The 16,347-nt window shown below is 44.2% G+C and overlaps 1 protein-coding gene across 9 annotated transcripts in view; it reads right to left on the reverse strand.

The window, feature by feature from the left end:
• Nucleotides 1-13,659: 13,659 nt before the first annotated feature.
• The window catches only part of ERG (ETS transcription factor ERG), a 151,073-nt gene continuing 148,385 nt past the window's right edge, over nucleotides 13,660-16,347 (reverse strand). For all 9 annotated transcript variants that reach the window (XM_054839469.1, XM_054839519.1, XM_054839487.1 and 6 more), the window contains one exon: nucleotides 13,660-16,159. In XM_054839469.1, coding sequence (XP_054695444.1) covers nucleotides 15,639-16,159 — 521 coding nt within the window. In that variant the 3' untranslated portion in view covers nucleotides 13,660-15,638. The remainder of the gene's footprint in view (nucleotides 16,160-16,347) is intronic.

A 16,347-nucleotide genomic window follows, 5' to 3' on the forward strand; every position in this document is an offset into this window, starting at 1 on the left:
GGAGTTTTGAGTGAAATACAGTGTACAACAGTGTACCACTGTATTGCTAGTGCTCATAGTACTAAGCAAATAATAGTTTAGCCCAATAGTGCCCAAACTTGGAGTGGGGAATGCTGAGGAGGGGTTGTGGACTAGAGCTAGACAAAGTCCAGCTGAATTTATCAGGGAGTGTAGTGATAGGACAAGGGGTAATAGATACAAATTAAAGGAGAGTAGATTCAGATGAGATGTTAGGAAGAAATTCTTTACTGTGAGGGTGGTGAGGCACTGGAACAGGTTGCCCAGAGAAGCTGTGGATGCCCCCTCCCTGGAAATGTTCAGGGCCAGGTTGGATGGGGCTTTGGGCAACCTGGTCTGGTGAAGGGTGTCCCTGGCCATGGCAGGGGCGGTGGAACTAGATGATCTTTAAGGTCCCTTCCAACCCAAACCATTCTATGATTCTATGAATGTTCTATATTTCTCTCTGGTTTTGGGGTCACACAAAATACATGGTCCGTAATAGAGGTGACAGCCAGAAGCATTTAATTTAGTCCTTTGGGTTGTAAGTAATCATTCACAAGCTGCTCCTCTTCCCCTCCTGTGAATTCCTTAATGCATACCAGTATTTTCTGAATGTTTTGGCTGCAAATGTTCCAGCCTCCGCTTTGCACACCACATGTTCACCTCATCTTAATGGTGATTCAGTATCCACGAGGTGTATGAGTCACCTCAGGGATGTGGGATTGTGTCTTATTCCCTGATTGATGGGTGGGCACTTATACAGAGGAGAACATAATATTTGCTGTAGACAGTAAACAAATAAAGGAACTGAAGAGCAACAAACACAGTAGTGGCTGAACGTTTGGCAGAAATACACGTTTGTGCTAAAAGTGATGAAAGTGACAGAATTCTTGTAGTTCTGCCTAGATATTAATGAAAAACTAAGAACCTGTTCCCCTAATGTCAAGTTCATTACAGGAGTAGCTGGATGAAATTGTGTGGCTTCTGCTAATGAAGGAGGTCAGGCAACTGATAAGCAACTGTCCCTGTTGGCCTCAAAAGTGAAATCAGGAGTCACAGCAAACTAAACTTGCCTTGTTTGTTCATAAAAAATATTCCTGAGCCAATTATTTTGGTTTTGTCCCTATTGGTGAATGATAAAAAATCTGAAATTCCTGCTGCAGCATTCCTGATGGCCAAATCATGCCCACAACCATTTTATTGTGATCATTATCTTATACCTCTTTCCCTCCCCAAGCTTGTTATTTTCCTATATCGTTTCAATGCCTATTTTTCCATAGGCTTTAAAAGCTAATGCTTTGAAATCCTCTTTCACATGCTAAAAGAAACTTTATTCTTCTGGGAAGCTAAGTTCAGGTTTACATTGTGAGGACCACAGAAAGAGACATTTCAGGAAAATCAGTTATGATGGATTGTGCTGAAAGCTTTAGTCAGTTATTATAACACATCGTTTTCTTCCTTTTCAGTTCTGCATGAGTTACTAAGCAATGCCTCAACTGGAGGCACCTTTTGCTCTCATGGTATCCCAGTTTTGACCACTAATGCATATAACTGAAGAAGAGTCTAGTAAGCAGGTAAATATCAAACACCAGGACAGGTTTAAATTGCACTCAGATTTTCTTGGGGTAGAGGGAAAAGTAACAAAAATTCTGAAGTGGCTCAGTACCACAGAGTTCAGCACAGGTCAGTAGGATTTCATGTGCCTAATCCACAGCGTCACAAAGGAAATCCTCCCAGAAGTCATTCTGACCCCCAGTACTCTGCTGGCATGTGTGCTGATGAAAAGAAAATCATCTATTCAGAAGAGGAAAAAATCACGCCTTGAACAACCATACTCAATGGCTTCTGAAGAAGTAACTAAAATATATCCTCTGTTAATTACTGCTCTCCAGAAGAAATATTTAAGAGCATGATTACAAAAATAAGGGTATATACAAAGGCAAAAAATATTCATTCCCTGGGGCCAAAAGCTGCTTTCAGTTACACCCAAGAAACCACATTAAAGCCTCCTGCCTGCGAGGTGCCAAGCCATCCTCAAAGCACCGAATCCCATTTGCTGCCATTGACATCAGTGAGTGTGGCAGGCGCCCACGGCTCCCCGTGGCAGCTCAGCACTTGCCAGATGAAGCACCGATGCCCTGGTACGGCAATGCACACGCGCACGCGCCGCCTTCTGCACCCACCGCCGGCCCTGCCAGTGTCGGTACGAGCTGGACTCGTGCTTATGGGCTGCGGGGAAATAATCCCTGCAGCAGAGCTAGACTCAATCCAGTGCCTATTTTGGCAGCAGAGGTTAGCTTCTATCCTCTAGGGGATGATTAATTTTGATAATTAGCTTGCTTTTTCTGTAATTTCTGGGCAATGATGCTGTTAATGAAGGCGAGTGAAGGAGAAGCAAAACTGAAGTTGAAGTGGGCTGGCTCAGCTGCAAACAGCTGAGCACCTCTCTGCATTCTGACCCAAAACCACACAGCTTCTTCAGACCCTGGCGCCTCTTGAGCAGAGGCTGACAAACATGCAAGGTCCTGCCAAACCCCAGGACGGGCCTGAAATGTGCTCCAAAACAGGGTGTCCGGCAAAGAGGGGATTGCTCTAACTCACCGCACCATCTAGTGTCAGGACATTTTAATACACTCAATTCCCCCATTCCCACGCATTTTGTTCTGAAGCATCCTAAATATATACACTTTACACAGTGGATTTCCACAGTCAGGGTGGATTTTGGATTTCCAAATCAGGGTCTAATTTGTAAAAGTCTTTTTGTTGTTGTTGTTGTTTGTTGTTGTGGGTGTTTTTTTTTTTTTGTCCGGAGTCACCTGAGTTTACAAAAGTCAGCAAACTGCTGCCCTCCAGAAGGGCAATGGGTGAATCCAGCCCGGAGCAGTCCTCTCCTCTCCTCTGAGGCTGTGTTATCACTTTGCTATTTCATTAGTATCATAGAATCACAGAATAGTAGTTGTGCTGTAACAGCACATGGCAATTTGTAGACCACTGAAGAGACCAGCTTCCTACCCAAAGACATGAGTGGCAAAAGGGTACTTCTAAGCACAACAAAAGGAGTTGGCAATGCAGTAAGTGGGACATGCAGATCATACTTTGACTGTTAAAATAGGGTACTGCTCAGGGACAGTAATGTGCTCAACAGACACCTCCAAGCTTATGTACTGAGAAGAACATCTGCACTGCAAGGACATCACCTTCCCCAGGTCTATCATGTGGGCTCCTCAGCTGAAGGGTAAGTACAGTCTTCAGGCTGCCTTTCACCCTTGTGTTTTTAATCACAAATTAGTGGCCAGTAACATGCAGAGGAAAAAATCATCTTGCTGGCTGCTAGCAGTAAGAATGCCTGTATGCTAACCTCTGGTCCAAAAAAATTGGAAGCACTTGGGAATAGACATTTATCTTTCAGAATACACCAGCATTTGCAAAGCAAAATACCTTCTTGCAAGAAGTGTCACTGCTGAACTTGCTATTGCTAATGAATACTAATTGCTTGGGCAATTATAGGACCCAATAGTCTTTGGAGGCTGCTGAGCTGCCCAGGAAGGTGAGTCACTTTGGCAAGGCGCTCCCTTGTTTTTAAATGTACCGAGGCAGCACTTTCAGCCTCTGAGTTCTGCTGTCTTTAGAAATCCTTCATCTACATGCTTTAACTTCTTTTCCTTTATAGAGCTATGATCCTATCATTTTCTTTAATGAAAAGAAAAATCCCAGCTATTCAGGTGATAGCTCTATTAGAAACGTTAATGAATACAAAAAGTCCATTATCTTGGAACAGGAATTGTTTTTCAGGCAAAAAACTATTGCTTCACTGTCAGATAAAAAGCTTTCTTCAATATGTTATAAAAATTGCAAGGAAAAATAATCTCGCCGAAAGTTATTTTCATCAGTTTTGTTCTTTTAATCATGAAAATATTTCTATAATTATCATTATGTAGAAAAATTTGCATTCAAAAAAACCTTAAAACATGGCCTAAATTACCAGACAGACTCTCTATTCATAGGTTTATGGGCTGTGTTGCTCAAATGAAAAAATAATTAACTTCTCACTAAAAATCCTAATTATGTCAATTTTGCTACAGCAGATAATGTCAGCATACAAGAAGATTAATTCCAATATTGCATATTTGTTTTTCTCGTTGCCTTAGAAATAAACCACAGGATGTACGGGGAGAGGGGGGTATTTTTATCCTACCAAAAGGCATCCCCTCCTGCTATGTACTCTCAGCAGGTGGCAACTCGTTTTTCACTCTGCTGTTGTTGCCCATAACGCAGAGACCCTTTAGGGTCTGCCCTGGGGAGGTGGTGGCTGCATGTTCCGAGGTGACATCCCTCCGTTATGGGGGCCGAGGCATGGGCACTGGTGGCATTTCTCACAGATATAAAAATATTCAGGGTGCAGAGTGGTTCACTTTTGGTGAATCCTAGTGCCATCTTTTGGGGGAAATAGGAATATGCCTTGACCGGTGAATATGCCCTGACACATTTGAGGAGAGCAGCTCTGGCTGTTCTGCTGCTGGCGCTCGGCTCCCAGGGGAGTAGGATGTCGTGGAGGCTGATGTGCCTGCAGGGCAGGGCTGGAGGTGCATGGTCTCCTGGGTCCCTTGCAGCTTCAGGAAACAAACCAGGGCTGGCTTTTGCGAGCAGGATTGTGTCCTAGGCCAAGTAGGACAGTGTGGCATTCAACACTACTTACAGGGGACCCTGGCCAGCACTGCAGCAGGGGGTGAGCACTGGGCTGGGGGCCACTTGTCCCTGGGGTGAGCACACTGTCACCCACACCACAGGGACCTGCTGAGGGGATGGGAAAAGTGCAAGCTCTTCCCAGAAGGAGCAGCAGGATTGCACCTCCAGTGCAGTACAGCAGCAGCGTAAAGTCAGGCTGGGGCAGCGGGGCAGCAGAGCAGGAACAGCGTGGTCTGCAGTACTTTTCCAGCCTGCACTGCCTTCATCTCCTGCTCTCACACACCTCCGTCTCTCCTTCGGCTGCCCTGCATGGACCAGGCTCAGCACCACAGCCTACTCGAGGCTAGGGAAAGGGGCACAGCCCAGACCTTCAAACAGAAACTTCAGGCAGCATCTGAAACACAGAGGGCATCCAAAAATGTCCCGTGCCTTCAGCTCTTGCTGGCCACCCACCTGTAGCCCAGGAGGAGAGACCTGAGGGGAGAGGGCAAAGAGACTGAATATGACCTGTGTCGCAAAACATAGCCCTCAAAAAAAGAGTTATAAACCACTTGGCAAAACCCTGTAGATCACTCAGTACTATAGAGCACTGGTGTGGGGATGACGAGACCATGGGGAGACTTTTCTAGGGAGCATTAGGGGCATGGAAACTACACGCACACATGCACACACTCTTCTGCTGGCATCTGAGGGAAGCCCTGACCCATGCCTGAGGGTGCCCAGCCCTCCCTCCTGCGGGGAGAGGGGGCACAGGGGCAGGCGGGGGGCACGCAGGGCTGCTTGGCAGATCACTGCCTGCAAAAGGCCCAACCCCGCAGGCTTGTGCCCCAAAATGAAACCCACCATAAGAGGAGTGCAGTGGCCTCGCAGGATGAGAAGGAAGGAGGTTTTGACTTGGCGTCCCTCTGCCCCGGCGCCCCTTGGCGTAGGCAGTGCTGGCAGCCTACGAAGCTTTCGCCCATAGCCCAGAGAGGCCGAGCGCCGGGGCTGCTGGCATGGCCGTGGCAGTGGGTTTGGTCCCGGCCTGGCAGCCCGCCTTGCCCACTGCTCTGCAGGAGCACAGCCAGAGGAGCCCTGCCCTGCCTGGGCTTTCAAATTCACTTACCAGTTCCTGTAATTTTATAAACAGAATTTTTTGGTTTTCTTGCCGAAGAGAAAAATGTCCAGTGCCTTGCACACCCACAGCTTTGAGAGCAGCCTTGCCTGTAGGGACTGATCAGTCAGGGTGTCCAGCTGCCCCTGGAGCTGTGGTTTCTGGATCTCAAAGCCTGAGCTAAGTGACAGGAGGAGTTGCAGGAGCTGACTCAGTCGGTCTCTGTGTAACATGAGGGCCAAAGTGGAGGCATGAAGTATTTTGCAGGCTAAGCCCAGCAGGCACTCCTGTACTTAATTCAACAGTCCAGCAAACCATACCACTCCTAGAAAATGTTCAGGTCACATCTTTCTATAGGAGGTGCAGGGCACTAAGCCTGAGAGTCCCCAGAAGCCTAATTATGAGGCTAATTGCATAAACCATGCCAGACCCAGCAGGTGTTTGGGAGCACTGCTCCTTCCCTGGAGGCCTGTCAGTTCTCCGTATGGTTCACAATGAACCACAGCCCTGCCCAGATCACTTGTCGGTCAGACAATGCCACAAGCACCCAGACCTTCCTTACTGCCTCATATTAAATTAGTGTTCAGGAAACTCGCTAGCACCTTTACAGTCTGTGAGAGTGCTTCTCCCAACAGATGCTCCATGGCCTTGAAATAGGTGACTGCCCGGACACTTGTTGGCTCCTGCTACCCTGAAGGCCATAAGAGGCCCCAGCAGCCCCACAGAATGGGTTAGAAAATGAATGCATGGGCACTTTTCATTGAGGTCCAAGAACCGTAAGGCCTGTATTTCCATCTGTGTGGGAGAGCTTGCTTGGGGAGAGAAGGTCACATTTGCACAACATGCAGGTGTCAGACCAAGACCGTAGACATCATAATCGAGGGTATTCAAACACAATCTCAAATCTACATCGTTGTCCAGCTCTTTCTCTTTTCAAGACCATTCCAAGCCCCACCATGGGGACATGAAGCTATCAATCACAGTTTTGAAAAGTACTTCGGTAAATTATTTTTTCTTTAACAGTGAACATTTTGTATGGCGGCATTTTACCCTGACTGCTGCCTTTGCTGGAGGGTGGGTTACCCCCAGGGATGTGCACTCAACTTCAAGTCCTTCTAAACGAGCGTGACTTTGTTCAATGCCAAAGCACCAGGGAAGGATTTCTGGAACGACTGAGGGACACAAATCCCATTGCAAATCTATCAGATTTGAGAGCCTAAGCTACTTTGGGTCTTTTGGAAACCTAATAATCAGTCATCTAGCTACATTTTGCCAGGTATTCTGACTAAATAAAGCTGCTCTCTCTCTTCCAATGTCTCTACTTTTACATTGTATTGTGCCAAAACTGAAGAAAAAAGGCATGTTAGACCCCAATGACTCTCTATAACATAATTATAATTACAGTAAAGCCCACCAGACATTTTTGAGAAATAGATGACTGAGCCACAAACCAAACGTCTCAGCTTTTAGCCAAAGTAGGGAAATGGAAATGCAACAGTAACTAGGAGCACCTACCATGTCTCAGCTCAAGAGCTATTCCAGTAGTTATGGTGGAACATCACAAATGTTACAGTAGTGAATGGTTTCCCACTCACAGACTGCTACATTAAAACTTTTCACTGTGATCTGCATCCGGTAGGAAAAGGAGAGCATATTGGATTTGGCACATAGCAGGAGACATACACTGTATGCATGAATCTTACTGGGTTTTGGTATACAATTAAAATAACAAGAATGAACAAAGCCATTTACAGAATGCTAAGCCAGCATTTTATACAGCTTATGACAAAACAACAGAGATGTATTGTCTGATGCTTTTATACAATCTGGAATGATTTATTATATACTATGCATTTAGCATTGCAATACATTTAATTGTTGAGGTAAGTGGTTAAAGAAATGAAAAATGCGGGTTAGTTCATTTTGCATAGCACTCATCAGTGATTGGAACTGGATATTACATTCCCAGTGCAAATTACCAGCATTGGCAAGGCTATTTTACAGCTGTTCAGTGTGCAGTCTACATTGTAATGAAGTCGTGACATGAAATATTTGTGGAAATTGTAATGAAATGTTAGTTGAAAATATACTAAAGTGGTAAGTGTAGAAAGAGAAATGAAGTATAACATTTACAAACTCCACTGTCTCCTCGGCTCAGGTGGCTTCAGCTGTTACTTTAGCCCAGATGTGCTAACCTGCCTTCTCCTACCGAACTGCACATCACAGTTGCTCTCCAGCATCTCCTTTGGGCTCAGTACTTTGAATTAAACCTGACCTTATCCTATTTTTAAGCCTTTTTTGGGTCTCTTGAACGTCTAAATTCCCTAGGGTCTATGATCTCCTTTTCTTCTGCTTTCACCTCTCTTTCTGTTAACCTCTTAACAAATCCAGTTGCTGTTTCCTTCCCCACATCCCTCAGATCCATCTTTCACTTTCCATGCCTATATGGGAAAATAACCTGTTAGGTTATTTCAACCAGGTATTGAAGCCTTCCTGGCATCCCCTGACCACATGCAATTCCCCTTGCCCTAAGCGGGAGGAGAGGTTGAGCTAAGGTGATCTCCTTGGTTGCTGCCTTCATGTTGTCAGCCCATGTTTTGATCCTCGGTTGGCTCTCTGTTTACTGACAACTCAGATCTGATCTTGTCACCATCATCAAATCAGATCTAACACTTAGCGCCAAATAATCCTTGCAAGAATATCTTAAAGGTCCACTTATTATATCCCTTTCCATAAATTGCTAATAAGGGGGCCAGTGTCATGACACTTTGCTACTCCCTCTGACAGCACTGCATAACTCTTTTTCTTCTTTCCCTCTCGATTTTGGACTCCTCCTATTTTTTTCCTTCCCTTTTCCAAGCCCAACTGATAATAGCTCTGTCATTGCCACGTATCCTCAGTTGTATGCCCCCTTTCCTGCCACCTCCTCCACTTTACTCTTCCAGGAACAGCCAAGGTAACAACCTTTATATTCATGCCTTTTTGAGAATCAAGCCCTGGTCTGCTCCAAAGGCTGTGTGCCACTTGCTTTAGTCCTAATTTTCTGTCTTTTCCTTGGAAATTCATGGTGGGAGGTTCACAACTTGCTTACAACCAGACAGAGCCACCTACAACTTTTCCATAGTTGTAACCAGCAGTCCTTCAGGGAAGCAGCAGGCACTTCAGTCTCTTGGGGAGCCAGGCTGTGATCTGTCTATCTGCGTCAGCATATGAGCCCATCACAATGTTCAAGCACCTTCTACACATTTCCTGGATTTATCCTCAGAGCATGTTAGAAGAAAAAAACAATCCCACCCTCCTTCCTTGAAGAAAGAGCTGAAATGGAAAATGTTCAGCTAGTCTTGGTAGAAAATACAGCTTCTTCCAGCATTTATTAAAATAAATGTCCAGCATTATGTATTTAAAAATATAAGCACTTCAAAGCAACGTTAGTCATGATCTGTATTTACTATATCCAGCACAATAGGATCCAACTCATGGCTGGGTCATCTGAATGCCATTCTCATCATGGGAAACTGAAATACATTGATGTACCAGACTAGTGTTTCTGGGAACTAGATGGCATGGGGTGATTTTTCAACCATAAGACAAATTAATATTTTGATTTTCCCCTTTTTTTCTTCCCCTTGTATTTTGACTACAGTAGTGCAGGTGAACATACTGCTCCCTAACCCACAAGGGAAAAGGGACATTATTTTTAAAATTGACCATTTCAGTGGTCTGTGCTGTTGCAGATGTACTGGAAAGCTTCACAAGATCTCCAGCTCTTCTCCAGGAGGGTGCAGGAAGGTGGTCTTTGAAGCCCTGTATCATTCCTGGCAGTCCTGTGATCATGTCTCAGGTGGCCAAGGGGTCTACGTAGCTGGTTTGCTGATAAAAACTGCTAGTTTTGAAAAAATATATGAAAGAATTGAGTTAACCACATGTCTAAAACTTTAAACTGGTCTTTCATATCCTCTTAGGACTGCTTTGAAGTCTAAAAGGACCATGGCAATCATTTAGCACAAGTGCCTGTTTTAAGAACCTTGTATCCATTTTCTTCAGAGCAGCTTTCAAGTTTCCAGTGAACAAGAATTACACCTTCATCATGAAGAAAACTGGAAATGTATAGGCACTTTTTTTTTTCAACATTTCTCATGATTATCTAGTATTAAGCAGCATCACACTGCTGGGTGCTCTGTGGATGTACATTTTCTGCCTGAAGCAGCTTTCAGCCTGGCCGGGACACAGACAGAACAGGGCCAAAATAAACACTGCACAGTTGGGCGAGATGAGCTGGTGGAATTAGTGCAGCAAGTTTGCAAAAATAATTTGGAAAAAACTTCCCAGTGGTCTGTTGGTAGAGAGATCTGAGGAAGGAAAGTTTTTCAGTTCATGAGAAAGAAACTGCTCCAAACAAAGAAGAACATGGAAGTCCATTCAGAGCTGAAGGGGTGAAGGATCTGTTAGCTGCTCAAGGAAGACCTTTCAGCCAGGTGAGGCTACAAGCATATTAACTGCTTGACTGGGGAGAATGGCACAGACTCCAGTGGGAAGGAGGTGGCAGTCAAAGAAGTCATAGATGGAAACGGTTTAGACAGCAGGAGACAGCAGGTCTGCCCATGTAAAGAGACGGGGGGGCGGGGGCGGAAATAAGAAGGGCCCATTAACAATTATCAGAGAAGAAGAGGGATAGGTTTGTGAAGTGAAATATGTCTAAGTTTGGCTAACATCCAGTCAAAGGGAGCGTGATAACAAACTACAAATATTTGGAAAGCCATAAACATTGAGGCAGGCTAGGAACTCTGGAGTGTGATGCATGGGGAGCGTAATCAGAAGAAATTGCAAAATACAAAAATAGCAGGAAAACAAAAAAAGCCTGTGACAATGAGATGTATTAGCCTCTGCGTTAAGGGAATGGGTGGAAATACCCTGGAATTGAGACCTTTTCAAATAAGAAGGCTAAGGAAACTTCAGTAAGTATACAATAGAAAATAGTTCTGTAATTGTGAGGGGGATGGATGGGGTTTCCAAGTAGACTTCCTTACTACTTCTTGTAGGATTATGCACAGAGAACTATTCTGCCCCTTATTCTTTTATAAAATATATATGGCCCAATACTCTGGTACACAACCCAAGACATTTTCTGAGTGTGGTTTTGAGAAGTCCTCACTCCACTGATTTAAAAGTATGTCTCAGGGCAATTCCTAGCCTAACCAGCCTGGCTATTTACTTTTCTTGAAAATATGGCCTTTCTAAACAATGACAGCCATTACATTTTGAAACAACTTTCCACATTCCAGTTGGCCCAATATCCTCATTAACCAGCTCACCAAGTAGTCCCCCTTCTTCAAGTAAGGCTCTCACTGGGTCATGCATCTGATGTAGGCTCAGCTGCCAGTGCCTTGAAGGAGGGGTCAAACCGCCCAAGGGGCAGTGGTGGAGCCAAGCCACTTTGGAGGTTGCAGCTGAAGCCTGGAAACAAGCAGGGAGCCGGGACAGCCTTCCGAGCAGCCTCGTGTGCTTCCTGAAAATGGTGTGGCTTACCCACAATTCATTTTCATGTCTTCTCTTGCTGAAATCCTGGTGTGACCACTCCTGTGGTCTGCACAGAGGTCAAGACATAACCAGAAGGTGAAAAGCATGAGGGAATGCATAGCCAAGAGCTTCATGCCTTGACCAGGTGTGTGTATATGCAGTGCACATTATGGAGGGAGGGCCATAGTGCTAATTAACCAAGGGGGATGCTTCACGGACTCCTTAGCCCTTGCCTCCCTCAGTGTAATGCCAAGTGCAGGAGGGTGGCCTCCTCTGAACCCTAAGGGCTGTGAGCTCTTAGCCGTGCTCTGATGAGAAAGGACTCTTCGAACAGCCCAACACAGCAAGGGATGTGACAACTCCAGTGTGGGGGAAAAAAGAAGAAATTTTACCAAGAAAACCTAACCTCTGCCGATCTTCCCTTAAGACTCACAATGCAAGTGCTGTAAAATACATCCTTCAAAGGCTTTTTTTTTTATACTCACTAAAACCAATTCAGTATCAGGGGAACTATCTTTAACCAGAATGGTGAAATTTGAGCTTCCTAGTTTTACCTTAAAACTTTTCTCACCATCACTTCCCATGTTATAGTGTATCTTCTCAGAAAGATGTGTATTTCTTGGTGAAAGATAAGCACACGTGTATCTCTAAATTTCAGGAAAAATAAAGCTTCTACTTTCAGAGCAGGCCTCAGAGTGCTGTAATAAGATATGAGACTTGACTGACAACTGACTTTAAGAGAAGTCCTAATTTGAACAAAGGGCCGAAGTTATCAACATGACCAAGGTGTACAAATGTGGAATCATCAGGGCCATGTTGTCCATGCATCCATGTGTTTAAATGGCAAACGGACGGCACGTTCAGTCCAGGTCTTGGGGTCTGGCTGAGCCTCACATGAACATCTCTCATGGTGTGGAGGCAGAGTTGCTCAGCTTCCCTGAGCATTTTGGCTGTACTGGGCCCATCCCTCGTCATGGTCTGAACTGGGAACTACCCCCTAAAACTCTGGCCTCACTCCGGTCTTCCTGGCTCCCAGTAGCAGGACCAGAGCAGCAGAGACACTGCCATCGGTCCACTGCCTGTTTTGCCTCTGCCAGTGCCCTGGGACACTGGGCTGGTCCTTACCCTACAGCAGGAAGACCCCGTGGGGTGGCTGCCACCCCTGGGATAGGGAGGTCCCTCAAGTAGCACAGCCACCTTTCCCAATGCAGCAGCAGTAGGGTCTCTCCATCCTCCACTCTCCTTTTCATCCTCAGGGTTGCGAAATCCATGTTTTCCAAGGCTCATGGAAAGTTGTGAGCTGGTCGTGGGGAAAGGTGTAGGTCTAACATGGGTGTCCTGGACTGGTTCGCCAGTGAGCCATGGCCTACTGTAGAATTTTGCTCTTCATCATGAGGGGTCTCCATCACGCCATCTGCTGCGACTCCATCCTTGTCCCAGGATTTGGATCCTTTCTTTTAATATCAGGATGTTGTTCCCATTGCACATGATAGCAGCCAGGCAACACAATCTGTAAATCCTGCAGTCAGCTCTGTGAGCACTGGGGATGCTTTGGAGGCCTCCAGGAATGTCCTTGCCAATCTAAACAAAGACAGTTGTTTTATCTGGATTTTTAAGTGTTTAATTAAAAGGTGGTTCAACAATACACTTACCATTTTTTGAGTTGGAAGTAGACATGAAGTAGATAGCAAGCATCTGTAGATGTATTTCCACTGAAAGGCAAACTATTATTCTTACAGTCAGCATGTAGGTGTGCCTGCCACAACTTTCTAAAATAGTGAGTGACTAACCTTTTCCAAGAGTTCAGTTTTTCTAACCTTTCCATGAGTTTTTATTTTTTAAGAGATACAGACTTACAGTGCTTATTTCCCAAACGATCACAAGGCTCAGGTCTCAAACATTAGTAATATAATCCTGTGCTTATAAACTGCCACCAAGACACCCATAACACGTGACTCTGGCAAGTAGGCTCCTGTTGCACAGCACCAATTAATGCTCCGCAAAACGGATATGCAGAACATTTGCTATAAAACCTGAAACCACACCCATTTTGTCTGAAAAAGAGACAAAAGAACAGGAAAAAAGAAGGATATAGTTGGAGGTCTGAGCTCTCTGGGGTCTCTGCAGTAAACACTGCCTGCTGTGGAGAGCCACTCATAAATGTCAGTGCTGATTTTCCAGACCAGTTCTTCAGCTGGTGTTGCAAAAAAATGGAGTCATGCCATTAGGCACCAGATGTAGTTTTGGGGCCCAGGGTACAGGGTGGGAAGCCTCTAAATCTAGAAGAGAAAGAAAACATCCTGCCCTTTGTAAACAGCCAGGATGGACTGCAATGACAAATTAACGAGCTAACATACACTCCATTCTAAAGTGAGGAATAATGGAAGTTATTCATTATTCACTTTATTTACTAATAATGATACAGTATGCATTAATAGCAAGGGGGCATGGTAATTCAACATATGATTCAGTATGAAAATACATCTCAGGCTGAGATTATGCTGCATGATCTGGTGGCAACAAAAGATAATTTCTGGGTATCAGTATTCTTCCTTAGAGGCCTCCTTAAGACTTAATTTTCAATCTTGGCCATGAAGTTGTCAAAAAATTGGGAACAGTTGCAATCTCTGGGCAAAAGAAGCTCAGGACAGGAATGGCAAGGCACTGTTGAAGAAGGGTTGAAAGTATTTTAGCAGAACTGTCTGGAAAAGAAGATACACAGCACCTGTCCACTTTGAACTTAGGTTAAGCATTGTTATTTGCTCCTGCATTTTCATGATTGTCAGATTTCACAAAACAAAATTTTAAAACAAAATGCCTAGCATATTTTAACATGGTGAGTAGGAGATCTGATAGGCATGTCAGGCACTAAAAATGCAAATGCAAATGCAAACTACAGTGTCAATCTGAATTGCCATGCTAGGCCAAGCTTATTTTATTACATACATTCTGCATTCTAAGTACTAATATGTTCATAATGTAAACATTAAGCATACAGAGTTAAAATTCAAGGCCACAATATTTTTGATTGTCCCTTTTTTGTGTCTTTGGTTGGCCGAGATCAACTCGTAGTGTATAAATGCATAAGTTATATAATAATTATATAAAAAGGAAAAAAATAACATTGACTTGTATACTTCATTCTGACAAACGCACAGCGTTCGCGACTCGATAAAGAAAAACTGGCGCCCGCCTAACAAAAATACTTAGATGATTTCTGGTTTTGGCAGTCAGGGGTTGTCTCTTGCTTGAACCAATAGAAAACAAACTCCCTTAATAATGATGAGGTTCTAACTGGTAACTTTTAAATATCAAACACAATTCCAGTTTTACTTTTTTTTTAAGAGATGCATATTCTGATTTCTGAATTCTTCTGCTTTTCCCTTCTACTTTTTTTATTACTATAAAATCAAGTCTGTTCCTCCTGTAATACTGGGAATGGTATGATACTGAGCAATATGTTTCACAAGTCCAAACAAGTTCTTCATAGTCCCAACGCTACTAAGTTTTCAGTCTTTTCAGTCTCTACTGTTAAAGAAGTTTCTTTTCTCCCATTCTCACCACCTTAGTCCTCCTCTTTCTCCTTTCTGCTTCCTCTGTCAGGTGCAGGCCTCTGATCTGCAATCATACACTTGCCCTCCAGCACATTCTCATTTCCAATGTTTGGCTCAGGGTTCCTGGTAATACAGTCAAGGAATCTTAAAGTTTGGGTTTTCTTCACAGTTTGAGTAGCTGATAACACTCCGATGAATGGAACGCATTTGATTTTAACTAAAACAATGCTGTTATATTCCAAATCAGCTTCCACGCTAAACCAGTCTCTTGTTGATATGTTTCTATTTTTTAAATACAGGTAGGGTTTGGGTTTTTTTTTTTCCTTTTTTTTCCCTTTTGCCCCCTCTTTTGTAATGATTCATATATTGTATGTTAGGTCACTATAGACTTATATTGCCGTAGTATAGTCCCAGTTTTGCACTAGCAAGATATCGAACTTTACACATAAGCTTATCAACTTTTTAAGACCACTAGCTTTCGTAGGCTTTCCTTATCATTTCATGCTTTTACCTACAATAGTCTATTGTTGTTTGGTCCACAGAGTCGATGCACATATACATTACATTTTAGTATCTTAATACTTCTTGAATACCTCCTTTAAATCCCTACTACAAACAGTCTTTTTGACATCTATTTTTTTAATGTGTTTTCTCCCAGCCAAACCTTCACTTGTCTCTTTAGGCACTTTTAATTCATGTACTCCAATAGAGTTCATTGCAATACATCAGGGACTGTATCCCAGCGAGAAGTGTCTTTGCTTTTTCTGGTGTTTCTTTTTTTTCCCCACTTAGTAGTAGGTGCCAAGATGAGAAGGCATATGAGCAGCTGGCAGCCTGGTATTGGGGTAGATACCTCCAGTTGGCGAATTCCAGTACGGATTAGGGGCAGCGAAAAAGCTGGACGATGTTACAGGCAAAGCAGGGGGATGGGGAGCTACAAAGTTCATCTTCTGAGGGTGCGCATGATAGGAGCTCATGTAGGGGAGGTCTGATGGGTATTTGTACATGGATGACTCAGGGGGGTGAGGCTGGAGAGCCTGAGCGATTCCGTGGAAATCAAATTTGTAGGCGTAGCGCTTACCATGAACCTTAGTCATAATATTTTTATCATAGTAGTAGCGAAGCGCACGGCTGAGTTTGTCATAGTTCATGTTAGGCTTGCTTTTCCGCTCCCCCCAGCGCCGAGCCACTTCATCGGGGTCGGTCATCTTGAACTCCCCATTGGTGCCCTCCCAAGTGATGCAGTTGGAGTTGGAGCTGTCTGAGAGGAGCTCCAGCAGGAACTGCCATAGCTGTATCTGCCCGCTCCCTGCGGGGAGAAATGAAATAGAAATGTCAGGACTAGTGACTAATAACGTTAAGACATCAATTCTTCCAGGCTCTCACACAGGACCCTGCTAGGAACTGTTGCAATGTCGGTTCCTAGTTCTTACTCTTAACTAGTCCCCTTTCTCCCAGCTCTGTCTCATGAAATCCTGAAGAGCAGAGATAATGGTA

This window comes from Grus americana, chromosome 1 (genome assembly GCF_028858705.1).
Source record: "Grus americana isolate bGruAme1 chromosome 1, bGruAme1.mat, whole genome shotgun sequence".
Classification (NCBI taxonomy): Eukaryota; Metazoa; Chordata; class Aves; order Gruiformes; family Gruidae; genus Grus; species Grus americana.